The 27,303-nt window shown below is 47.4% G+C and overlaps 1 protein-coding gene across 1 annotated transcript in view; it reads left to right on the top strand.

The window, feature by feature from the left end:
• PSMB9 (proteasome 20S subunit beta 9) overlaps window positions 1–26,734 on the top strand; it is a 31,283-nt gene extending 4,549 nt beyond the window's left edge. Inside the window, exons 2-6 of the mRNA XM_053289384.1 lie at window positions 2,410–2,477; window positions 3,940–4,071; window positions 12,507–12,636; window positions 25,878–26,019; window positions 26,559–26,734. Of these exons, the coding sequence (XP_053145359.1) occupies window positions 2,410–2,477; window positions 3,940–4,071; window positions 12,507–12,636; window positions 25,878–26,019; window positions 26,559–26,686 (600 nt within the window). The 3' untranslated portion in view covers window positions 26,687–26,734. The remainder of the gene's footprint in view (window positions 1–2,409; window positions 2,478–3,939; window positions 4,072–12,506; window positions 12,637–25,877; window positions 26,020–26,558) is intronic.
• The last annotated feature ends 569 nt before the right edge of the window (window positions 26,735–27,303 follow it).

Below are 27,303 nucleotides of genomic sequence, written 5' to 3'. Positions count from 1 at the left end.
AGCATCTCCAGCACTTAATTGCAACTCTGGAATTTTGTTTCAGTGGCCTGAAACATCTTTATATATAATCCTCTCAAATGTACCCATAGCTAATCCCATGTGTGGCAGCTCTCGTGAGAGTTTGCCAGCCGGATAGTGACGGGGAAGATTTATTTATTTATTCATTCATTCATTTATTCGATTTCTATACCGCCCTTCCAAAAATGGCTCAGGGTGGTTTACACAGAGAAATAAATAAACAAGATCGCTCCCTTTCCCCAAAAGGCTCACAATCTAAGAAGGAACATAACATAGACACCAGCAACAGTCATTGGAGGTACTGTGCTGGGGGTGTATAGGGCCAGTTACTCTCCCCCTGCTAAATAAAGAGAACCACCACGTTAAAAGGTGCCTCTTTGCCAAGCTAGCAGGGGGATGGCTGGGGGAGAAACTGGTAATGGGGGTGGGTAGGTGGGTGGGGGAGAAACCAGTGATGGGGACAGGCAGGGAGAGAAACGAGTGATGGGGGCAGGCGAGCAGGCAGGTGGGTGGGTGGGAAAACCAGCGATGGGGGGGCTGGCGGGCTGGCGATGGGGGCGGGCGGGTGGACAGTGGGTGGGAGAAGATGAGGGCAGGAGGGCGGCTAGCCACCGGGAAAGAAAACGGTGGCGGCAGGCAGGAAGAAAATGACAGCTAGGGTGGGGGAACTGGCGATGGGGAGGCAGGCAAGGGAGAAAATGGTAACGGATGCTCTGTGCCCAGATGCTCTGTGCCCAGCCCAGCTAGTACTCAGTAAAAACCAAGAGCATGTTCAGAATGCCTTCTTATTGATGCTGCAAGCTTCTCCTCACACACATGTGATTAGAACATAAGAATAGAAGAACAGCCCTGCTGGATCAGGCCCAAGGAGGCCCATCTAGTCCAGCATCCTGTTTCACCCAGTGGCCCACCAGATGCCGCTGGAAGCCTACAGGCAGGAGTGGAGGGCATGGCCTCCCTCCTGCAGTTTCTCCCCTGCAACTGGTATTTGGAGAGGCATCTTGCCTTTGAGGCTGGAGGTGGCCTATAGCCAGCAGATTAGAAGACATAAATTCCCATTCAGAGAGCACGGCTTCCAGGCAGCACTATGAGTCCAGTATCCTCCAGTTTAGAAGCTGATACTGAAAAGTCACGGAGGGGGAGGATTTGCTGGCAGATAGTTTAAACTTTGGCATGGTTTAATTGCCAGTATCAAATATCATGGATGCGTAAAGGCATTTCAACTACAAGAATGAGTGACTCCCAGCCAGATGCCCAGACACATTGCTCAGGGGCAGCCTGGAGTATTGAGGTGTGTGAGGTGGGAGCGCTTTCCAGATTAAACCCTACCAGAGTGTCACTATGGATCTGCTAAGTGGGCTTCCGTATTTCCTGTGTTGTGACACTGCAGTCCCTATGCTGTCAGCTGGGTGCCATTCACATTTCAGATGTCGTCTTTTGGATTTTATCTTTGTGTCATAGTGCTACAACGTTGCCTATGCAGTGCAAAAAATAGTAGCTGTATTTTCCCATTGTGGGAGTTTGAGATACAGGGGATCATTTTCAATGTGATCCTGCCAAGCCAAAGCATTTTACCCCTGTTGTAAAGTGTTGTCTGGAAAGTGCCGGCCGCCAGGGTGCTAAATGCTCCCTTACCGCACCATGTGGGTTGTGCGGTAAGGGAGTATTAACCACCTTGGCACAAGCTGCAGAGGTCATTCCATGAGAGAAATTTCCAAGCTTTTCCGCCGGTGCTTCTCTCACCTCCAGCCTAGCTTCTTCAAACAAAGGAACCTTCTCTTCCTTCCAGCGGCTCTCTAGGTCCCACCACCTGGTGTGCTGATTGGCTAAGCTCTGGTGTTCACCAGCTTGTCAGTCAGGACAGGTTTCACTTCCAGTTAACTCTTTAGGGGGAGCTGGCTGGTCACTACAGCACCATGCTGCCCATCTCCACTGGGGAGCTGCCCATCCCCAACCAGGGGCGTAGCAAGGTTGGAGTGAGCTCAGAGATAATAATTTTTTTTAAAAAGGTTTTGTAAATTGTGGACGCTGCAAGTCATTGAATGGTACTAGAGAAAGACATGCTGTTCCGGTAGCTCCAGGTCTTAACACTCACATCAATTTCAGAGGATGAATCCAACTGAAGGAAGCCCGGGCGGGTGAGCAGCTGGGGGAGTCAGTCAGTCATGTGACTTGCCTCTGGGGGCCCCCAAGGCAGTGGGCCCCCAGACAACTGTTTCCCCTTGCCCTATTATAGTTACGCCCCTGTCCCCAACAGTGTAGAGCACACCGTGGTTGCTACCATCACCACCACCATTGGGATAAGTAGCTCCCCGGCTTTCCTCTGCCCCACAAGTCTCTTCTTCTTCTCCCCAAAGAACCCACCATTGATCATTTCTTCCCGCTCTACAGACAACCATCATGGCAGTGGAATTTGATGGAGGCGTCGTGGTGGGTTCTGACTCACGAGTCTCTGCCGGGTGAGTGCTGAGGAGGCATCTCTGCCTGATGCCTGGTTCTTGATGCCTCCTTAATCTCATGGTGGTAACTTCAAGGTGGGGAGTTTACAGACCCAAAGGGCTGTGTGGAGCTGCTACAACACCTTATAAATCCCTGGACTAATATCTTGGGATAGGGTGAGTTTTCTTTCTCTGCACTGTGTGAATTCTTTTGCTCAAGCAAGGAAAATATTTGGTACACCAAAAGAATATTCTGCAGGATGGCTGCCTTGCCTAATTCATAGGATTTAGAGTTGAAAGGAACATCTTGAGATCTTCTAGTCCAGGGTTTCCCAGCCTTGAGTCTCCAGATGTGGTTGGACTACAACTTGATGACAGATGATGGGACAACCTCTGGGGGCCTAAGCTGGGAACCCCAGTTCTAGTCCAAGGCCCTGTTCAGAGCAACAGAGGGCACAGAAAGGACGGACAGAGTGATAGCTCCTCCTTGAATCTTTGGGTGGTGGTGTGCATGGCTGTTCTGAGTGAGGGATGAGACTGTAGCTTAGTGGTAGAGCATCTGCTTTACATGCAGGACATTCAGGGTTCAATCCCAGATATCTCAATGTAGGACTGACTGGCCAAGGCTCCTGTATGAAACCCTGGAGAGGAAACTCTAGAGAACTGCTGCCAGTCAGAGTAGACAGGACTGAGCTAGAGGGACCAATGGTCTGACTCAGTATATAGCAGCTTCCTATGTAAGAAGTCAGCTCCCTTTCTTCTCTGTGGAGCAGTTCAGGAATCTGAAGACCACGATCATAATTCTCTGTGGTTTTTTCTTCTCCAGCCTAAAAATACCCAGCAGCTCCTTTCACTTATCCTCATAGGACCCCTCCCCTCTAACAGGGATTCCCAGATGTTGTGGACTACAACTCCCACAGTCCCCAAGCAAAAGCCACTGCAGCTGGGGATTCTAGGAGTTGTAGATTCTGGGAATCCCTGTTAGAGGGAACACTGGACCCCTCACCATTCCTGTTGCCACCTTGTTTACTTCCTAATTATCTGTCCTGCCTTGAAAGTTGATTGTTTCTGTTAAATTCAGGGGTTCTCAAAGTTGGGTCTTCAGATGATGCTGGACTACAACTAGATGTTGCTGGACTACAGCTCCCATCACTCACATCCACAATGGCCGATGTTCATTATGCGGATGATGGGAGTTGTAGTCCAAACAACATCTGGCGACCCAAGTTTCAGAACTCCTGAAATAATCAGTTAAGAGCTGCAGCCTGAGAATTCTGTGAACTGCAGTGTGGTCTGTGTGATGGGTAGCCAAAATGCACACCCACCATTCTGTAGGATTTCTTTTTGGAAAGGCAAGATTCCCAGTCCAGAGTTGAGTGTCTTTTTGTGTTTGCTTGTTTGTTTGTTTTTAAAACTCTGGCCTGATGTTTTCTGTCTCCTCTGTCCTGTGACTGCTTTCAAAATCTCACCCTCTCTTCTCCAGGCAGTCTGTCGTGAACAAGGTCTTCAACAAACTAGCCCCCCTGCATGACCGGATTTACTGCGCACTCTCTGGCTCAGCAGCGGATGCCCAGGCAGTTGCTGATATGGTGAATTATCAACTGGAACTCCACAGGTGAGGCATAGGAGCAGGACCGGCAGGGGTGGCCCTTTCATGAGGCAAGGTGAGGAAGTCTCTTCAGGTGGTGGAATATAAGACACCAGCAGGGCGATGAATTGCCCCGTCATTGCCACTGGAGCAGCTATTCAGGACTGAACGAACCCTTGCTTGGAGCACCTTTCCTCACACTCTTGGAAACGTTGGGAGGGGAGGGGAGGGGTGGGGAGGGGAGTGGGGAGAGGGGAGAAGGGAGAAGAGTAGAGGAGGAGACTGCTAGCCCAAAGTAAAGTAACACAGTTTTGTTATAAAACAATACCCTTAACCTGTGTTCCCTCTAACAGAGATTCCCAGATGTTTGTTGACTACAACTCCCAGAATCCCCAGCTGCAATGGCTTTTGCTTCAGGATTATGGGAGTTGTAGTCAACAACATCTGGGAATCCCTGTTAGAGGGAACACTGCCCTTAATTACAGTCACACACATTTTAAATACCAAGCATAGCTATATTATCTACTCTTAGATAAAAGGTCTTAGGCCAATAATGTCTCAGTCTATAGTTATACTACAATGTTACCAGCTTCTGGAAAAATTCTGAAGTGCCCTAAGACAACTGGCATGTGCTTAAGAGTTTGCACTGTCGTGGTGACAGGGAAGGAAGGCCACACTGCTGCTTAGATAGCTGCTCTGCTATATTTCCAAATATGTAGGGATTGTAGTTATCCAAACACAAACGTAAATGTTATATACCTATATTTTGTGTCTTTAAATTAAGCAATGACTTCCTGCCAAAAATTTGATTTACCCCCCCAAAAGTGAGAGAGAGAGAAAGAGAGACCGAGGGAGGGAGAGAGAGAGAGAGAGAGAGACTGCTAGCAGCTTTCTTCCCCCCCCCCCCCCGGGCCCCTGCACCACTTCCAAAGGTTGCAAAAATCAGTTTTGAAAGGGGGCTGGCCCCTAGCAGGGTCGTGGGGCAAGGCAGCATTTGGTGCCTCCCCTCAGGTGCTGCTTTAACTTGGGCTACCCTGAGGGCAGGGGAGTGTGGCCAAATAATCCCAGGGGTGCCCAAATAATCTCAGATGATTCCAGCAGGATAGCCACGTTAGAGCTGCAGCAAAGACAATTAAGTGTCCGGTGGCACCCCAAAGTCTAACACCTCTGTTGTAGCAGAAGCGTTTATAGGCCAGAGATGACTTTGTCAGATGCATGAAGTGGCCATCTAAGAGGGGGAAGTATAGCAAGTTTGCTTCCTGAGTATAGCAAGATTGGTATTGAAAGTTCAGCCTCAGGCCCAAAGGCCAAGCAATGCAAAAAGCAGTATTAAGTGTGTCCTGTCTGCCCATTATTTTTCAAAACATCGATCCTAGATGGAGTCATCGTAGGTGTGATTCATACCTAACTAGCAACTAGGGTTGCCATATTCTGGCTTTCCAAATCTGGCTGCCTAATTTGCATATTATGTAAATTGGCTTGAAAATAATTTTTGAGTAGAATAGTGACTGCACGTTTTGCTCCATAACTCCGTTTTTACAAGGGCTAGAGCTTAGCTTTTTTCTTTTTTAATGAAAGCTGAAATCCGGGTGAATCTGGGTGGGCTAAGCAATCCAGGTGAGACACTTAAAATTCGGGTGAAACCCAGAATTTGGCGGGGAGCGTGACAACTCTACTAGCAACTTGCAGTGATGGAGAGGTATATGCAGGGCTGGTTGAAGACATTTTGCTGTCTGAAGTAAAGGACATAACGAGGGCATGCACCCGAACACCCCTTCCCAGGCTTACACTGGGTAGGGCTACTTGTGTGGAGTGCTGGGATTGGGCCCTATCCTGGTGCTGCCCCACAGGTAGCCCACGTTTCCCCCAGGCTTTTACTGAGGTAGAAGGGTGTCAGTATGCCCTTTTACCCCAGACCCCAGTCATGTGCACAAAGCTGGATGGCAAGAGCGCCCGACAGCAGGGGAATCCCACAATGCACCATGCTCCTGCCGCAGTGCATTGTGGGATGCCGGAGGACTTCCTCCTCCGGTTCCCAGCTCTGCCACTCACTGAGGCGCCGATTGTGTGCTGCGCAAGCAGCAGAACCTAATGGGAAGGTTGATCATAGGCGGAGAGGAAGGTTGGAGCCTGCCTCCCTGCCAACCCTCCCCAGTTCGGTCATGAGAACGACTTTATTTTAAAACAGTTGAAGGTGGATGTGCAGCATTCTCAGGCCATGATGCCAAGACAGCTGTGGTGGCACTACAACTACGGATATTTATAAACTGCTTTTCAACAAAAGTTCCCAAAGCGGTTTACATAGAGAAATAAAAATAAATGAATGAAGATGGCTCCCTGTCCCCAAAGGGTTCACAGTCTAAAGAAGAATCATAAGACAGACACCACCAACAGCCATTGGAGGGTTGCTGTGCTGGGGATGGATAGGGCCAGTTGCTCTCCCCCTGCTCAATAAAGAGAATCACCACTTTAAAAAAGGTACCTCTTTGCTCAGTTAGCAGGGGCATCCAAGCACTCTGAGAGTATGGCACCAAGCCAGGCAGTGGCGGCAGGAGCATTCCTAGCTTAGATCTCTCTCTCTCTCTCTCTCTCTCTCTCTCTCTCTCTCTCTCTCTCTCTCTCTCTCTGTGTGTCTTGGGGGCGGGGGATGAAGAGGAATGCCCCCAGTAGGGGAAAATAAACAGTATGCCATAGTGGGTTGAGGAACGGTGGTGGCAGGGAGGCCCTATGCTGGAAGGGGGCTGGTGCCTGCTGCCCCCTGTGCTCTTCTTTGCGCCTGCACCTGAGACAAGTGCCTCACCCTGCCTCATGGAAGGGCCGCCTCAGGCATATCAAGATTATATCAATAAAAGCCTAAAGTGTGCAAATAAGTCCCTGTAGTGAGTGAGCCGCTCCCTGTCTTAACTCAGTCCAAGGTCTATTAAATTTGCTAATGAATTCCAGCTAAACAGCTTCAGGGGAGTTTCCCACTGAAACATTTTTGTAGGAGTGGGATGACTTCAAGATCTGCTACAGAATGTCCTGGGAGACGGAAATGCGCCCATAAAGCCAGGAATATTTTATACCCATGGGACCCCAGGAGCAAAAAGGGGAAAGGAGAATCCCTCCCTCCTTCCCTCCCTCATAGGGACATAGGAAGCTGCCATATACAGGTGAAACTCGGAAAATTAGAATATTGTGCAAAAGTCCATTAATTTCAGTAATGCAAATTAAAAGGTGAAACTGATATATGAGACAGACGCATTACATGCAAAGTGAGATGAGTCAAGCCTTAATTTGTTATAATTGTGATGATCATGGCGTACAGCTCATGAAAACCCCAAATCCACAATCTCAGAAAATTAGAATATTACATGGAACCAAGAAGACAAGGATTGAAGAATAGAACAATATCGGACCTCTGAAAAGTATACAGTGTACTGTGCTTGATTGGCCAGCAAACTCGCCTGACCTGACCCCATAGAGAATCTATGGGGCATTGCCAAGAGAAGGATGAGAGACATGAGACCAAACAATGCAGAATTGCTGAAGGCCGCTAATGAAGCATCCTGGTCTTCCATAATACCTCATCAGTGCCACAGGCTGATAGCATCCATGCCACGCCGCATTGAGACAGTAATTGCTGCAAAAGGGGCCCAAACCAATTACTGAATACATATGCATGCTTATACTTTTCAGAGGTCCGATATTGTTCTATTCTTCAATCCTTGTCTTCTTGGTTCCATGTAATATTCTAATTTTCTGAGATTGTGGATTTGGGGTTTTCATGAGCTGTACGCCATGATCATCACAATTATAACAAATTAAGGCTTGACTTATCTCGCTTTGCATGTAATGCATCTATCTCATATATCAGTTTCACCTTTTAATTTGCATTACTGAAATTAATGGACTTTTGCACGATATTCTAATTTTCCGAGTTTCACCTGTAGTGAGTCAGACCATTGGTCTATCTAGCTCAGTGTTGTCTACACAGACTGGCAGTGGCTTCTCCAAGGTTGCAGGCAGGAATCTCTCTCAGCCTTATCTTGGAGAAGCTGCCAGGGAGGGAACTTGAAACCTTCTGCTCTTCCCAGAGCGGCTCCATTCCCTGAGGGGAATATCTTACAGAGCTCACACTGCTAGTCTCCCATTCATATGCAACCAGGGCAGTCCCTGCTTAGCTAAGGGGACAAGTCATGCTTGCTACCACAAGACCAGCTCCCTCCCTTCCATTTCAAGGCATCATTCCATTTTGACAATGAGCTACTCAGGCAGGTTTTTACTGGGCAATACTTAATCTTGAGACAGATACCAGTAGGTGCCTAGCTGCGCACTCAAAACCCCCAATTTATTTAAGGTTCTGTTTTAATTCTAAAATGTTTAGGCCAGGCTTTGACAAATTTTCTTTGGCTCCAGGAGCTAACCTGAAGATTTAAGAACCAGATTCCATGGGGATGGGGGAGGGCAGACTCACCGCTTGCCCCCAGCAGTGCTTTGTTCCACTGGGAGAGGGATTCACAGTTCATCCCGAGCAATGCTCCCTGCTCCATGGAGGGAAGGAAAACTCCCTGGCCTGATTGCTCACTTCCCCACCTGGTTGCATCCATCTGGCATCTTTCCACCCTGCTGCTTGAAGTGACTGTCTCACCTTGCCTCATGAAAAGGCCGCCCCCTGCCTGGCATACCCAGGTAGGCCTGGGAAAGACCCCTCCCTGAATCTCTGGAGAACTGCTGCCAGTCTGTGTAGACAATACTGAGGTAAAGGGACCAATACCCTGACTCTGTATAAGTTAACTCTCTGTTTCTGAAGATTAAACAGCTGCTTAAGAAAACCCATAGGGCTCTGTGGGCACCAGGAGTCAAAATCAACTTGATGGCACACTTTACCTTTAAAGGTACAAGGGGAGGCCTAGAGTGCCACAACTCTTAAAAAAACCCCAAAACTTCACTATGAAGCCATTGACAAACAGTTAAAACTGTCCAGAAAGTAATTCAGATGTATGTGAACTGGCGGTAGAGAAGGAAACGAGAGGCAGAGTTTTTGAGAGAAAATATTCTCTAGTTCAAGTCCCAAGCAAATAATCCTTTGTCTTCTGGAGACAAAGTTATAGCGATATTGCAGCACCCTCTAGTGACCAAAGTGGGAAGAGGCGCTTCTTTTTTATCACCTGATTTCCCAGAAAAGGCACAGCCGTTGCCGCTGAGATGATGTGATAAAGGATCCACGTGTTGCCTGTTGTGAGGGCAGAACTGGTAATTCCCAACTTCTGCAGCCAAGAAGCTCCCATGGCAACAGACAGCTGGATACCCAGTGCACAAGAAGGTTTCCCAGGCTAAACTCCAGCACAGTAGCCTCATTTTCCTGCAGTTTTGACTTCTCCTGACTCTCTGCTCCCGCAGCTCTGATGTTCTCAACCTCTGTTCCAGTTTAACTCTTTTAACGTGCAGAGAACTTTACAATGTTTCCCTTAGTTTGACCTTGAGTTTAACATTGTGGCACACACAGGCCATCATGATTCCCTTTAGACCAGGGGTTCCTGACCTTTGGCCCCCAGATGTGGACTACAACTCCCATAATGTTTCAGTTCATTGTTGCACAGTGCCTTCAATGTAGTCAGAAAGACAGGATCAAATAAAATATTTTAAATGAATACATAAATGTGTGTCTCATTCTCCTCCTGTGTAAAGCAGGGTTCCCAACTTTGGGTCCGCAGATGGGATTTGTGGTTCAACAACATCTGGCGACCCAAGCCTGGAAACCCTGCTTCCTTTTATTTATTTATTTATTTATTTATTTATTTATTTATTTATTTATTACATTTATATCCCGCTCTTCCTCCAAGGAGCCCAGAGCGGTGTACTACATACTTTAGTTTCTCCTCACAACAACCCTGTGAAGTAGGTTAGGCTGAGAAGGAAGTGACTGGCCCAGAGTCACCCAGCAAGTTTCATGGCTGAAAGGGGATTTGAACTCGGGTCTCCCTGGTCCTAGTCCAGCACTCTAACCACTACACCACGCTGGCTCTGTTTTATACATATACATGTACATCTCCTGTCTTTCTGATTACATTCAAGAGGGTCTATAACAATGAACTGAAACATTAAAATGCAATAAAAAATAAGTGGCTTCACCCGCACCCTGGAAAATTTGGTTGCCTGGAGCTTCCAGTTCCAAGCAAGCGCTCCCAGTGGGTGTGGCATCCAATTCCAAACCCGCCAGAGTCCAGTTCCCGAGCCAGACTCCTGACATTCACCCGACAATGTCTGCACAACTTCAAATGTAGGTTGCAGTTGTTGGGAGAATGTCAGGCAGGAATCCAACATGTCCATTGGGATCATCTGTTCATCCAGAACCAGAGGTTCCTGGCAAATGGACTTTCTGGCAGTCATGTGAAGCCACCCAGTGTAGACAGTGAACAGCAGTAACCTGCAGCAGAATAAAATCATTTAAAACATGCTGCTGTAGATTAAAAGATCTTTAAACAAATGAGTTTTTAAGTGGCACCGAAAACAACAGATTGAGGGGGGTAACATGGATTTCCTGAGGCAGGGAGTTCCACAGGCTAGAGCTGCCAAGGAGAAGGCCTTCTCCTAGGTGCCTGCCAGCTGACCTTAGGGATGTGCATGGAACTGGCAGGGGCAGGTTCGACGGCAGGGGGGGGATAACTTTACGGGTGGGGGAGGGTGCACTTACCCCTCCCTCCGCTTTCCCCCCACCTGCGCTCTCTTGAAAACGCACGTCAGGTTTCTCGCTCGCTACTTCCACTTCTTCCAGTCCGAAGAGCAGGAAAGTACACTGCTGTCCCACTGGACTGGTTTTCAAGCAAGCACCAGTGGGGGGGGTAAGCGGAGGGAGGGGTAAGTGCACCCTCCCCTGCCCTTAATATTATCCCCCCACCAAGGTCAAACCCTTCGAACCAGCCAGTGTTCAAACCTGTTCGGAACTCGGAAGCCCGTAAAAGGGCCTCTGAACAGGTTCGTGCACATCCCTAGGTGTCCTTTGCCTGCATTCCCGCTAGGGTTCCCAAAGCAGCTCCGTTCCTGAAAATACCTGCCACGCGAAATGTTGACTTGGCTCTTTATAGGAGTTCTGTTCACATTTATGTTCAGTAAGTGTGCAATCTGTGTACAGTGTATGAACATGCAGAACTGTACAATTATTCACACATATTCAGTGCACTGAAGCCCTATTCAAACATCTGTATGTGTGCACCTATTTTTGTGTAATTGCCTGCACATCATGTATTCAGGTAGGAAGCGTACTACTGTATGTGCATTCAGCATAATGTGGGAATCAGGCAGGAATCTCTCTAAGCCCTACCTGGAGATGTTGGGATGGAACCTGGCAAGCATGCAGATGCTCTTCCACTGAGTTGCAGCCCCATCCCCTAGGGAAATATCTTACCACGCTTACATGTAGTCACCCATCCAAATGCAAACCAAGATACCTCCAGACAGTGATATATTCCATTTTTTTTTCTGTTTCCTAAGTGCAATGTTGCTAAGCTTCCAGATGACCCATCAGCCACCCACAAATTTTTCTACCACAACTGGTCTTCCAGTTAATGAAAAATCAGTAGTTTTTGACTAGTCCTCCCCACCCCCCGCCAACATGAATTTGAAAGCCCAAATATCATGGGGGGAGGAAGAGCTGTGGGCAATTGTAGCACCAGCTGGAGAGGTGTGGCTGTTCAAGTGGGTGGTTACTTACAGGTAGGGATGTGCACGGAACTGTGGCGGGACGGTTCGATTCCAGCTGGGGTGCTGCTTTAAGGGCGGGGGAAGGTCATTTACCCCTCCTGCCACCCCCCCCCGCCAGCGCTCATTGCCAGTAAAAAACCTTCGGGAAGACAGCGTACCTCCCTGCTGCCCCTTCCCCCCTTTTCAGCCGGAAGTGCCCAGAAGTACCTGGTGCGTATGCGCCCGTCACATTCGACGGTACACTTTACTTTACTTACTTATACTAGATCACAAACTTCACATATGTTCCAGCAGGTGATTGTGTCTGTGTGCTTGTGCGTGCTGCATCCTCCTTTTGGACATGTATGAAAAGAAAGCCTCAGTCAGGCCCTATAACCTCTCCTGTGTATTTTCAAATGCATAGGAAGCTGCCATATACTGAGTCAGACAGACCATTGGGCCATCTAGCTCCGTATTGTCTACACAGACTGGCAGCAGCTTCTCCAAGGTTGCAGGCAGGAATGTCTCTCAGCCCTATCTTGGAGAAGCCAGGGAGGGAACATGGAACATAGATGCTCTTCCCAAAGCAGCTCCATCCCCTACAGGGAATCTCTTACAGTGCTCACACTTCTAGTCTCCTTTCATATGCAACCAGGGCCGACCCTGCTTAGCTAAGTCATGCTTGCCACCACAAGACCAACTCCCCAGTGGAACATGGGAAAGTATTTGTGTAAAGAATTTTGCTTCCTTTGGCACCCTCTGCCAGAATTTCTCAATGCACATTGTTGGTTCCCCGACAGCTTAAACATGGAGGGTCCCCCGCGGGTCCTGGCAGCAGCCACCTTGGTGCAAAACGTCAGCTACAAGTACAAGGAGGAGCTATCAGCTCACCTCATGGTGGCAGGATGGGACTCCAAGAAAGGCGGGCAGGTAAGTCCAGGTGACAGAGGGGTGTGTTTGTGGAAAGGCTATGAAGAGGTCCCTTGAACGAAGTAGGGTTGTAACATTCTTTTTTAAAAATAGCCAGAGGCTCTGTGCAGAGGTGCACCTAGGTCATTTTGGAGCCTGATCCTAAAAGCCTTTAGTGTCGCCCCCCCCGCCCCCCGCTGCAAGTTAAGCATCATTTTTTTTAACACGTCGGTTCTTGAGGGCACAAACCACACCACCCAGGACAGACTAAAAAGAATTTGGGGGGCCCCAGGGGGCCCTGGACCGGCCCCAAAGTCCAGGGGTAAGAACGCCTCTGGCTCTGTGCCTTTGACAGGACGACAGGCAGACTCAAAAGGTGGAGCATCTCCCCATAGCCAGTTCATGCCCCCAAAAGCTATACCTGTTGGATGTCTGCCTGCTCTGCAGATATTATGGGCACAAGTGCCTCTGTTGAAAAAGGAGTGACTGTAGGCGGTGGTAGGGGAATATCTATACTGCAAATATAAACCAGTTTAATAATGACTAAGAAGTGCTGGGAAGGGAACTGCTTCTTAATGGGCATGCTTGGAGTCAAACTGCCTGTTGTGGTCATGACACTTGAATCCATGTTGCTGCCAAAGCAAAATCCTGAAAGAATCCTGTGACACTTTCAAAGCCGATACTATCCTTGCTTGCTACCTGGACAAAGAGGAACCCTTTAAAAATAGAAGCTTCTTTAAATTTAGCAACTGTACCTCCCAATCCAGCATCGCATCCATCCAGCGGCTGTTGCTGGTATCTCCCCTGTGATTGTGAGCCTTTTGGGGACAAAGAGACACACCTTTACATTTTATTTTGCTATATAAACTGCATTTGAGAAGTCGTTTGTTCAAACATGCTGCTGTATATACAGATTTTTAATAATAGTGTCTCACATACCATGCAGCATCCTGTGGGGGTTTTGCGCACTGTAGGCGCTGCTGCATGTTCTTAATGCAAGTTGCACAAGAGCATACCTGCACAAAGGCCAAAATTGTGTGAGGGAGTTTCATGATTGCAATGCACGGCCATTGGGAAAAAACAGCCATACAATTGTGCAACTCTGTCGTGCAATTTTGGCATTTGTGCGAGTGCACCCACGGAACACTGGGATGTGGGCCGATAATAGCAATAATAGTAACAATGTATTGTCACAATAGTAATCATTTGTCACTTGCTGGCTGAAATTTCCTTCATTTACTTTGATGGGAAGGGGAAACTCTCTATTAAAAGATCTTCAGGCTTCACTTCACTGTCGATTCCTTAGCTATGAATCATGACAGTTGACTAGGTTTTAATACAGCCCAAACACATGAAAACTCGCATACTTATATTGGTAAGAAAGACAATGAAGCAAGTCGTAAGAGCTTATTGTTCAGGACAGACAGCCCAGTTCACTCCCCTGAAGTAATTCCATTCATCAGTTAGTCCTATCTGGCTTCATAATGAAGATGGATCCCACTGCATATAATAATGTGTATGGTGCATGTAGCCAGTGCTCAAATCAAATCAAATCAAAAAAATCAATCAATCAATCAATCAATCAATCAATCAAGTGTATAGTGAATATAGCCAGTGCTCAAATTATTTTATTTCTTTATGACTTTTATATACTGCCTAACCAACCCCCCCCCAAACCTCTAGGGGGTTTACAAATTTTGGGAGAAGAGGCAGAATTTTGGGGAAATCCACAAGCTCCACCCCCTGATTCCCCCACCCCTATTTAGCCATCTTGTGCCCCCATAGCCTTCTAAAAAGTAGCTAATGGGACTGCCTACCGCTGACCTCTCAGCTTGAGCAGTGGATAATATAGCCTGGCCTTTAGAATAAATACTTATTCTGACGTCCCCCCTGCTTGATATAATATTCTGTTTATATTATGCAGGGGTGAGTAACTGGCCCTGTCCAACCCCAGCACAACATTGGCCCTCCAGTGGCTGTTGCTGGTGCCTACTTTGTGTTTCTTTTTAGAATGTCAGCCCTTTGGGGGAATAGAGAACTTCTCCTTCTTCTCCTTCTCTTCTTCCTGCTCTTGCTCCTTTCTTCTCCTCTGTAAACTGCTTTGAGCAATTTTTAATTGAAAATAAGTATATAAGTAGCCAAACCGCCTTGGGATTGTTTTTAATGAAAGGTGGTCTATAAATTTAACAATAAATAAAAATAAAATAAATAGTAAGCAATAACAGTAAATATCTGCTAACACCATTTAGGAAGGTCTTTTTACACTGCTTCTCTTGAGTCTGCAATCTTAACCTGGTACATGGTTTCTCAGGCCTGTGACAAGAACAAGATACACCAGTTAAAAACAACAAAAAGCCTATTTATTTTAATCTAAAGATTACATAAAAATATGTAAAGTAAAGTAAAGTTGTGCCATCCAGTCGGTGTCGACTCCTGGCGACCAGAGAGCCCTGTGGTTGTCTTTGGTAGAATACAGGAGGGGTTGACCATTGCCATCTCCCACCCAGGAAGGGATGATGTCTTTCAGCATCTTCCTGTATCGCTGATGCCCGATATAGGTCTTTCTCTAGGGCAGGGATTCTCAACCTTGGGTTCCCAGATGTTGTTGGACTTCAACTCCCATAATCCCCAGCTCCAGTGGCCTTTGGTTGGGGATTATGGGAGTTGAAGTCCAATAACATCTGGGGACCCAAGGTTGAGAATCCCTGCTCTAGGGGATGAGGCTGCAACTCAGTGGAAGAGCATCTGCATGCTTGCCAGGTTCCATCCTGGCATCTCCAGGTAGGGCTGAGAGAGATTCCTGCCTGATTCCCACATTATGCTGAATGCACATACAGTAGTACGCTTCCTATCTGAATACATGATGTGCAGGCAATTACACAAAAATAGGTGCACACATACAGATGTTTGAATAGGGCTTTAGTGCACTGAATATGTGTGAATAATTGTATAGTTCTGCATGTTCATACACTGTACACAGATTGCACACTTACTGAACATAAATGTGAACAGAACTCCTATAAAGAGCCAAGTCAACATTTCGCGTGGCAGGTATTTTCAGGAACAGAGCTGCTTTGGGAACCAGCTTTTGGGAATGCAGGCAAAGGACATCTAGGGATGTGCACGAACCTGTTCAGAGGCCCCTTTACGGGCTTCCGAGTTCTGAACAGGTTTGAACACTGGCTGGTTCAAAGGGTTTGAACTTGGTGGGGGGATAACTTTAAGGGCAGGGGAGGGTGCACTTACCCCTCCCTCCGCTCCCGCCCCCCGCCGCTGGTGCTTGCTGGAAAACCAGTCCAGTGGGACAGCAGTGTACCTTGCTGCTCTTTGGACTGGAAGAAGTGGAAGTAGCGAGTGAGCACCTGATGTGCGTTTTCAAGCAAGTGCAGGTGGGGGGAAAGTGGAGGGAGGGGTAAGTGCACCCTCCCCTGCCCTTAAAGTTACCCCCCCCACCATCGAACCTGTCCCCGCCAGTTCCATGCACATCCCTAAGGTCAGCTGGCAGGCACGTAGGAGAAGGCCTTCTCCTTGGCAGCTGTAGATGGTGGAACTCCCTGCCTCAGGAAATCCATGTTACCCTCCTCAATCTCTTGTTTTCGGTGCCACTTAAAAACTCATTTGTTTAAAGATCTTTTAATCGACAGCAACATATTTTAAATGATTTTATTCTGCTGCAGGCTGCTGCTGTTCACTGTCTACACTGGGTAGCTTCACATGACTGCCAGAAAGTCCATTTGCCAGAACCTCTGGTTCTGGATGAACAGGTGTTCCCAGTGGGCATGCTGTCTGAACCCTCCAGAGTCCAGTTCCCAATTTGGACTCCTGCCTGACATTCTCCCGGCTACTGCAACTTACATTTGAAGTTGGGCAGACATTGTCGGGTGAATGTCAGGAGTCTGGCTCGAGAACTGGACTCTGGCGGATTTGGATGCCACACCCACTGGGAGCACTTGCTTGGAACTGGAGGTTCCGGGCAACCAAATTTTCCAGGGTGTGGATGAACCCACCCATTATTTATTTCATTTTAATGTTTCAGTTCATTGTTATCGAGACCCTCTTGAATGTAATCAGAAAGACAGGAGATGTACATGTATAAGTATAAGGAAAGGAAAGGATGCAGGGTTTCTAGGCTTGGGTCGCCAGACGTTGTTGAACCACAAATCCCATCTGCAGACCCAAAGTTGGGAACCCTGCTTTACACAGGAGGAGAATGAGACACACATTTATGTATTCATTTAAAATATTTTATTTGATCCTGTCTTTCTGACTACATTGAAGGCACTGTGCAACAATGAACTGAAACATTATGGGAGTTGTAGTCCACATCTGGGGGCCGGAGGTCAGGAACCCCTGGTCTAAAGGGAATCGTGAGGGCCTGTGTGTGCCACAGTGTCACTATCAAGGTTAAACTAAGGGAAACATTGTAAAGTTCTCTGCACGTTAAAAGAGTTAAACTGGAACAGAGGTTGAGAACATCAGAGCTGCGGGAGCAGGGAGTCAGGAGAAGTCAAAACTGCAGGAAAATGAGGCTACTGTGCTGGAGTTTAGCCTGGGAAACCTTCTTGTGCACTGGGTATCCAGCTGTCTGTTGCCATGGGAGCTTCTTGGCTGCAGAAGTTGGGAATTACCAGTTCTGCCCTCACAACAGGCAACACGTGGATCCTTTATCACATCATCTGAGCGGCAACGGCTGTGCCTTTTCTGGGAAATCAGGTGATAAAAAAGAAGCAGCGCTTCCCATTTTGGTCACTAGAGGGTGCTGCAATATCAGTATAACTTTCTCTCCAGAAAAGAAAGGATTATTTGCTTGGGACTTGAACTAGAGCAGGGATTCTCAAACTTGGGTCCTCAGGTGTTATTGGACTTCAACTCCCATAATCCCCAGCCTCAGTGGCCTTTGCTTGAGTATTATGGGAGTTGAAGTCCAATAACACCTGAGGACCCAAGTTTGAGAATCACTGAACTAGAGAATATTTTCTCTCAAAAACTCTATTTCGCCTCTTTTCCTTCTCTATCTTTAGTTCACACACATCTGAATTACTTTCTGGACAATTTTAACTTTTTTGTCAATGGCTTAATAATGGAGGGATTTTTTTAAGAGTTTTTTTTTTTTAAATTTTTTATATTTTTTTTGCATTTTATATCCTGCTCTTCCTCCAAGGAGCCCAGAGTGTGGGTGTACTACATACTTGGGTTTCTCCTCACAACAACCCTGTGAAGTAGGTTATGCTGAGAGAGAAGTGACTGTCCCAGAGTCACCCAGCAAGTATCATGGCTGGATGGGGATTTGAACTCGGGTCTCCCTGGTCCTAGTCCAGCACTCTAACTACTACGCCTCCCCTTGTACCTTTAAAGGTAACATCTGTCGTCAAGTCGATTTCGACTCCTGGCACCCACAGAGCCCTGTGGTTTTCTTTAGCAACTGTTTAATTTTCAGAAAATTTTTCCTTGGTAGAATACAGGAGGGGTTGACCATTGCCTCCTCCCGTACAGTATGAGCGGATGCCTTTCAGCACCTTCCTATATCACTTCTGCCCGATATAGCTGTTTCCTATATTCTGGGAAACCTACCAGTGGGGATTTGAACCAGCAATCTCTTGCTCCCTAGGCAAGTTACTTCCCCGCTGCACCATTAGGTGGCTTAAGATATGTATACATTTCCAAATAAATTCCTGCCAGCAATGTGCAACATTGCAATTACAGAAGAGCTGCAGTACTGTATTTCTTATTTCATCTTATTTCTAGGGTTGTTTTGTAACCTCCCCCTATATCTTTTAAACAATATCTTGTTGTTAACTACCCGGGGATCTTCGGACAAAAGGCGGCATAAAAACATAAATAATAATAATGTATCATCCAAGACTTCACAATCCTAACTGACCTATTCCTTTCCTGCCTTACTTTCCTTCTTTCTTCCAATTCCTCCTCAAAACTCCCTCATTGGTTTCTTTGTTTCCAGCCCTAATAACCCCCCTCCTCTCTGTGACCTCCAGTTCCCCCCTCTCTACTCTCTAACTGCCTCCTCTCTTCCAAGGTTCTAATCCAGGTTTCCCTGTTTATTTATTTTATGTTATTTATTATTTATCTGTGTAAACTGCCCCGAGCCATTTTTGGAAGGGCGGTATAGAAATTGAAATCATCATCATCATCATCATCATCATCATCATCATCATCATCATCCCCCAGTGTGGCACTACCTTGGCGTGGTTGTGGGGCTTGTGTGCTCTGAGGAAGGTGAGAGCTATGCCAGAGGTCCAACCATACTGGACAGGTCTCACCAGAGGAGCCAGACAAAGAGTGCCTCTCCCATCAACAAGATGGTGAGACATAACTTTAATAAATCTATACCGGATCGGTCATCGCCCGGGTCAACAAGGACCACGCCAGGTGCTGGAGTCTCTGGACATCTGGTGGCAAGTGGGCTACAGGACTCAGGATCTTCAGTTGAGCAACCAGGGCTGGAGACTGCAAGGTTACTGGAAGAAACGTCGCTTAACCGGAAAAAATATACGAAAAATGCCAACAAGGAAATAATGGTCTGCTATTACAAGTCTAGTCCAACTAGAAGAGGTTATTTAAAAAGAATGTACCAAATTTGGAAAGAGAAGCATCCAGATACAGAAATAACAGAACAAAGGCTAGCAGACCAGAGAAGATTCATAAGAAATAAAGTTTTCACAGAAGTTGAGCTGGAAGAACTGCAAAGAGCAACACAGGCTCAAGATATGGAAGAAGAATTACCACCAAATGAAGAAGTTGCTCATGTGGAGGAGGTGTTGGAAATAGAGGATTCCACTGTTGCTGAACTGTTTCAAAATCAAAACCAGGCAACCTCCCCTTTGCCTTCACCTCAAAAAGCCAAATGCCGTTTAACAGAAAAGCAACAAGAACTAAAGCAAAAAATAACTGAGCACATGAACCAAACAAACACCAGGGTTCGACTTCCAGCTCTAAAAACAGTAGCCAAAAAACAACTTGCTCAGGCATTAAAAAGATATAAATGCTGCACTTGCAGAAATAACAACCAAGAATTTGCAAGAAACAAACCAACTAATGTACAGTGCAGTAACAATAACAACACAAGAGCTCGGATATAAGATCAGTGTGGACCTGTAAAAAACAGAAAGTAGTACATCACCTAAATGGAAGATTAGATTAGAAAATAAAATCTCCAGGCTTAGATCAGATGCTAGTAAATTGAAAGATATGAAAGACAAGAAGCTGAAGAATCAAAACACCAAACAGTATCTGATCCAAAAATACCACCTAGATTCAAGGAAAATTAGAGAAGTCCTGGAAAAAATAAAGCAGCAAATAACAGCAGTGTCAAAGAAGATTAGCAGATACGAAGCCAGAATTACACAACACAGGCAGAATCTCCAATTCCAGCCGAATCAGAGACATTTCTACCAAAGCATAGAAGGAGAAACTGCAAGAAACGTAGAAACACCAAATAAAGAAGAAACAGTGCAATTCTGGGGAAAATTATGGGACAATCCAATAGATTATAATAAAAAAGCAGGCTGGGTGAAAGAGGTCGAAAAATGTAATCAACAAATGCAAGATCTAATAATAACACCAGAATTAATCAGTGAAAGAGCAAAGAAAATTAAAAATTGGACTGCACCAGGCAGTGATCAACTGCATGGCTTTTGGCTTAAACACCTAACAAGCCTTCATAAACAACTATCAAAACAGTTCAATCACATTTTGCAAGGAAGTGATATTGAACAATGGCTAACAACTGGGAAAACTCATCTCATCATGAAAGACCCAGCAAAAGGTGCAGTTCCAAGTAATTATAGACCGATAACCTGCCTGCCAACCATGTTCAAATTATTAACTGGAATAATAGCAGATGAAGTGATGCAACACTTATTAACTAACAAACAGCTTCCAGTTGAACAGAAAGGAAATTGCCCGAACACCAGAGGCACAAAATACCAGATGCTGATTGACAAAATGATTTTAGAAAACTGCAAGAGAAGAAAAACAAATCTAAGTGTTGCATGGATTGACTACAAGAAAGCCTTCGATTCATTGCCTCACACATGGATACTAAAATGTTTAGAAACAACTGGTGTCAGCAAAAACATTCAGATGTTTATAAAAAAAAAAGCAATGAGCATGTGGAGTACACAGTTAACTATCAATGGCGAGACACTTAGGAACATAGGAACATAGGAAACTGCCATATACTGAGTCAGACCATTGGTCTATCTAGCTCAGTATTGTCTTCACAGACTGGCAGCGGCTTCTCCAAGGTTGCAGGCAGGAATCACTCTCAGCCCTATCTTGGAGAAGCCAGGGAGGGAACTTGAAACCACTTGGACAGGTTAGCATTAGAAGAGGTATTTTCCAAGGGGACTCACTATCCCCTCTGTTGTTTGTAATCGCCATGACCCCACTTTCACAAATACTAAACAAAACAGGCCTCGGATACCAAACATCTAAAACATCAAGTCAAATCAACCATCTGCTGTACATGGACGATCTGAAGTTGTATAGAAAGTCCCAGTCAGAAATCGAATCACTGCTAAACACTGTCCGTATATTCAATAGCGATATAGCAATGGAGTTTGGACTAGACAGGTGTGCTGCATTAATAATGAACAGAGGGAAAATAACAAAAACAGAAGGAATAGAACTGCCCAATGGAAGCAAGATCAAGAACCTGGAAGAGAAAGAACATTACAAATACTTGGGCATTCTCCAGACTGATAACATTGCACACAATGAAGTTAAAAGAAAAATTGGAAGTGAATACATCAGGAGAGTTAGAAAAATCCTCAAGTCCAAACTCAATGGCGGGAACACCATACAAGCCATAAACACCTGGGCTATACCTGTTATCAGATACAGTGCAGGAATAATAGACTGGACCCAGGCAGAGCTAGAGACGCTAGATCGTAAGACCAGGAAAATCATGACCATCAATCATGCTCTGCACCCCCGCAGTGATGTAGATAGGCTCTACCTCCCTCGCAGCTCCGGTGGAAGAGGAATGCTGCAAGTCCATCAAACAGTAGAGGAGGAGAAAAGAGGCCTTGAAGAATATATAAAGGACAGTGAAGAAGATGCACTTAAAATGGTCAATAATGAGAAACTATTCAACACCAATGAAACAAAGCAGGCCTACAAGAAAGAACAAGTCAAGAACCGAGCAGAAAAATGGGAAAATAAGCCACTGCATGGTCAATATTTGCACAATATAAGTGGAAAATCAGACATCACCAAGACCTGGCAATGGCTTAAGAATGGCAACTTGAAGAAAGAAACAGAGGGTTTAATACTGGCTGCACAAGAACAGGCACTAGGAACAAATGCAATAAGAGCAAAAGTCGAAAAATCCACAACAAACAGCAAGTGCCGTCTTTTTAAAGAAGCAGATGAAACAGTGGACCACCTAATCAGCTGTTGTAAAAAGATCGCACAGACTGACTACAAACAAAGGCATGACAAGGTAGCAGGGATGATACACTGGAACATCTGCAAAAAATACAAGCTACCTGTAGCCAAGAATTGGTGGGACCATAAAATTGAAAAAGTTGTAGAAAATGAAGATGCAAAAATATTATGGGACTTCCGACTACAAACAGACAAACATCTGCCACACAATACACCAGATATAACTGTAGTCGAGAAGAAAGAAAAACAAGTCAAAATAATCGACATAGCAATACCAGGGGATAGCAGAATAGAAGAAAAAGAAATGGAAAAGATAACAAGATACAAAGATCTACAAATTTAAATTGAAAGGCTATGGCAGAAGAAGACTAAAATAATCCCGGTGGTAACTGGCGCCCTGGGTGCAATTCCAAAAGACCTTGAAGAGCACCTCAGCACCATAGAGGCCACAGAAATCACCATCAGCCAATTACAAAAAGCAACTTTACTGGGAACAGCCTATATTCTGCGACGATATCTATAATAACAGCAACAACACTGATAATAACATTCAGCCATCCCAGGTCCTTGGGAAGGACTCGATGTCTGGATAAAACAAACCAGTCAATAACACCTGTCTGACTGTGTAAACAAGAAATAATAATCTATTATATTAATTCTCGTAGACGTGCCTCTGTGGGGATGCGTCCCGGCAACCCAGCGGATTGGCTGGGCGGTGGAGGCGCCGGATTGGCTGGTTGGCCGCGTAGGGAAGTGGCCGTTTGGGGAGGAAAGGAAAGGAAGGAAAGCGGGCAAGTGGAGAGGAGAACTGAACGGACTGGGGCAGAAGGGAGGGGAGAGAAAGCGGGGGAGCCTGGCTGGGCAGAGACAAACAGTTGGCCACTTCGGAAGATGCTCTCTAGAGGGAGGGCTGCAGGAAGGAGCTGGCTGAACGCTTGGCGGCCCGACACCAGGGACTGGAGGAAGGAGGATGCGGCAACGGCCAGCAGGGAAAACACAAGCAGGCTAAAAAGCGGAGGCGGGGGGGGGGACCACGAATGAGAGAGAGAGAAAGAGAGAGAAAAAGGTGGAAACGGAGAAGGGAGCAAGCTGGGGCAGAAGGATTGAGGGGGAGGGGACTGAGGCAGAAGGCTTGCGGGGGAGGGGAGTATGAGAATTGGCTGGCTGCGGGCCTGGCCTGGCGACCGGTGGTGGCCGCAGACTCTAGTGATTGAGAGAGGCAGGTGGCGGGGGAGACAGAGTGAGCGAGAGAGGCGCGCGGGGGGGAGAGACAGAGTGAGCGAGAGAGGCGTGTGGGGGGGAGACAGAGCGAGCGAGAGAGGCGCGCGGGGAGGGGAAGACAGAGCGAGCGAGAGAGGCGCGGGGGGGAGAGACAGAGAGCGAGAGAGGTGCATGAGGGAGAGAGAGCGCGAGCGAGAGAGGTGCAGGGGGGAGAGAGAGCGCGAGCGAGAGAGAGCGCGAGTGAGAGAAGCGCGCGGCGGAGCGACAGCGCGAGCGAGAGAGGCGCGCGGCGGAGCGACAGCGCGAGCGAGAGAGGCGTGCGGGGGAGAGACAGCACGAGCGAGCGAGGCGCGCGGGGGAGAGACAGCGCGAGCGAGAGAGGCGCGGGGGGAGAGACAGCGCGAGCGAGAGAAGCGTGGGGGAGAGACAGCACAAGCGAGAGAGGCGCGGGGGGAGAGACAGCGTGAGCGAGAGAGGCATGGGGGAGAGACAGAGCGAGCGGGAGAGTTACGGGGGAGAGACAGAGCGAGCGAGAGAGGTGTGGGGGAGAGACAGCGCGAGCGAGAGAAGCGTGGGGGGAGAGACAGAGCGAGCGAGAGAGGTGTGGGGGAGAGACAGCGCGAGCGAGAGAAGCGTGGGGGAGAGACAGCACAAGCGAGAGAGGCGCGGGGGGAGAGACAGCGCGAGCGAGAGAGGCATGGGGGAGAGACAGAGCGAGCGGGAGAGTTACGGGGGAGAGACAGAGCGAGCGAGAGAGGTGTGGGGGGAGAGACAGCGCGAACGAGAGAGGCGCTCAGGGGAGAGACAGCGTGAGCGAGAGAGGCGCGGGGGAGAGACAGTGCGAGCGAGAGAGGCGCGCGGGGGAGAGACAGCGCGAGCGAGAGAGGCGCGCAGAGAGCGACACCGCGAGCGAGAGAGTTGCAGGGGGAGAGACAGAGTGAGCGAGAGAGGCGCGGGGGGAGAGACAGCGAGCGAGAGAGGTGGTGTGGGGGGGCAGAACGAGCAAGGGAGCTTTTGTGGGGGGGAACAAAGCGAGTGAGAGAGCTGTGGTAGGAGTGTGCACGGACCGATTCGGAGACCATTCTACTGGCCTCCGAACCGGTCCGGACATGGGGTGGTTTTGGTTCAGGAGGGATAGGGTGGGGGGGTTCCACTAAGGGCGGGGGGGGCTTTAATCTTCGCCTTCTGCGCACGCGTGCGCAGGAGGCTTCACTTTCGTAGACGGCAGGGAAGGGGGCGGGCGGGAGTACGTCTCGCTGTCGCCCGCACCCTTATAGAGAGCGCGGCCGGTCCGGGCGAGATTTAAGGGGGCTTCAGCAGCAGCAGCAGCAGCAGCAGGGGGCTTCAAGGGGGCGGCAGGGAAGTACCCTGCCGCCCGATTGTTTACACACGGAGGAGCGGCGCCGGCGGAGGCATCGTAGTGGATAGAAGCGGGCAGCGAGGAATCCTGCCGCCCGGATTTTTTGGAATATTTACGGCGCAAAAAGTGGAAAGGGCGGGAGGGGTAAGTAAAGCCCCCCCCACCCTTAGTGGAACCCCCCACCCCAGTGCCGGACTGCAGCTCTGCGGTTCCGTGCACACCCCTAAGCTGTGGGAGGACCAGCCAAACAAATTCTCCCAACTAACCCCAAAAAGGAAGTGAACTACCGCACAGATGCTCTGTGCGGGTTCAGCTAGTAATAATAATTTCAACAAGGACCTTCAGACTGAAATTGAGTGGCTCTGGAAAAAGAAAACAATAGTGGTGCCACTGCAAATAGTTGTTGGTGCCCTTGGTGCAGTACCAAAAGAACTTGAACATCATCTTGACACCTTGGGCATCGATTAAATTACAACACATCAGCTATAGAACGGCACACTACTTGGGACAGCACAAATACTACAACGCTCTAAATTTTCTTTGGTTATCCTAGACCCTTGGAAAGGACCTGATAATTAAAGTACCAAATCCAGTCAATAACATCTGGTACACTGTGTGTTAATATAATAATAATAATAATAATAATAATAATAATAATAATAATAATAATAATAATAGTAGTAGTAGTAGTAGTAGTAGTAATACTTTGCAGGGACCCCTCTCTGTCAATCAACCAGAGGCAGCTGGCCCTTCATAAGGAAGGGCGTGGTGATTACCTATAGGCATAGGCATGTTGGCCACTGCCTTTCCTCACCCTAGTGGGTCATGCTGCTCATTCCCCCCATTTCCCCCTGCTGGGATGCATCTCTTCTTTCCCCTGTTCCCCCCACTGCACCCCAGTGTGAGCGAGGACTACTGCTTGACTTGGTGGCATAGTCAGAGTGTTTGCTTTCTGTCCATACTGTCTCAGATGCTGCTGAGCACCTGACGGGACGGGCGGGGATAGTCCTTTGCTTCAGACAAAAAAATGCCTTGTGCTCCCCCCACGCCCCATTCAGAAAATCATGTAACTTCTTTTAACAAACATTTAAACTGAAATTCTCTCTCTCTCTCTCTCTCTCTCTCTCTGTCCCTCTCTCATACACACATGCACACTCCATATTATTGTCTATTTTATCCCACCTCTTTATTGTTGCTCTTCAGATGAATTTTTCATTCTTCGCTTAAATTTTAAATGATGCTTCCATTTCTCTGCTCTGTTCCATCCCAACAGGTGTATGGGACATTGGGAGGGATGATTACCCGGCAGCCTTTTGCTATTGGAGGATCTGGGAGCACCTATATTTATGGCTACGTCGACTCTGCCTTCAAACAGGGAATGGACCAGAAGGAATGCTGCCAGTTCACCAAAAACGGTAGCTAAGAAGCTGCGTGTGGATGGCACAACTCCTGGAGATGGTTGCTTAGATTTGGGCAGGGCCAGGTCCTAACACTGAGATCCAGTGCTAGAAACCCACAAAGCCTGGCATGCTCAGGAGGGAGAAGCATTTTAGGAGGGATACATATTTTAAATAAAGTAAAATAAAGAGGTGGTTCAGAAATGGGATGATGTGGATGTTCCAGTATAACTGTGCTTCCAGGATGTAGACGCTGTAATCTATGTGGCCTGTCTGGGACTGTGGCCTTTTCTCTTTTGGGAGACATGGTTTTAACGAAAGCAGAAAAGGGGTGGATTGGTGAGTGAGTGAGTGTAAAAGAGAGCAGTTTGGAAAATGTATTGATGTTGCCAACCCTTTAAAAAAATACTATTTTCTTATAATGTGTCAGGATTTTCTAATAGCTGTATGTGCATGTGTTTGGAAACCTAGGAAGTATTCCCTGAAGCCTTGAATGCCCCAGTTTAACTTTCTCTCTGGGCTTATTTTTAACCCATTCCCCCCTCCCTTTCTTCCAGCTCTTGCCCTGGCCATGTCACGGGACGGTTCCAGTGGAGGTGTCATCTACCTAGTCACCATCACAAAAGATGGCATCAAGGAGGACGTCGTCCTGGGCGACAACATCCCCAAATTTTATGATGAATGAATTTTTGTTCTTTTTTTTTTTAACTCAATAAATGTTGCTCTTGTAGAACTGTGTGTGGTCCTTCTATGGCTTTATACCAGTGTGCTCACAATCATGCCCCCACTTTTGAGTGTGAGTCTGTCTCTCTCTCCTAGGGCAAAAAGCATTCTTCCTCCTCAGTCACCACTAACATGCCACATTATGACAGAAAAATAATGGAATGTGTATTACTGAGTCTGTGCGTGCATGCGCATCTGTGTGTGGAGGAGGTAGAAAATGTTTCCTGCTGGAGCAGGATGCTCCCTGATCTTTTCTCCTCCTCCTGTTGCTTAAATACTGAAAACAGGGTGCTCTCTGCTCTTTCCCCCCTGCTTCTGAAAGTTTTATCAAGTACACAGAGCTGACCTGAAACATTGCAAGACCAAATGCAAAGGTCAGGGCATTTTCTAGGCCAGTAGGCTTTGCCTCTGCTCAGGGGTGTAGTGAGGCATAAGTGTCCTGTGTTTTCATGGGGGGCTCCCCATAGATGCAGCTCTCCCTCTCCCCATAGCGACATGCTCTCTCTCCCAAAGGCATCCACGGTGGTGGCTGGCAGCAGCCTCCCCCTTATTCATTCATTCCCTTATTCATTTATTCAT

The sequence above is a fragment of the Hemicordylus capensis genome, chromosome 2, assembly GCF_027244095.1.
Source record: "Hemicordylus capensis ecotype Gifberg chromosome 2, rHemCap1.1.pri, whole genome shotgun sequence".
NCBI lineage: Eukaryota > Metazoa > Chordata > Lepidosauria > Squamata > Cordylidae > Hemicordylus > Hemicordylus capensis.
Note: the sequence above shows the minus strand (reverse complement) of the source record. Positions and strands in the feature narration are given on the sequence as shown.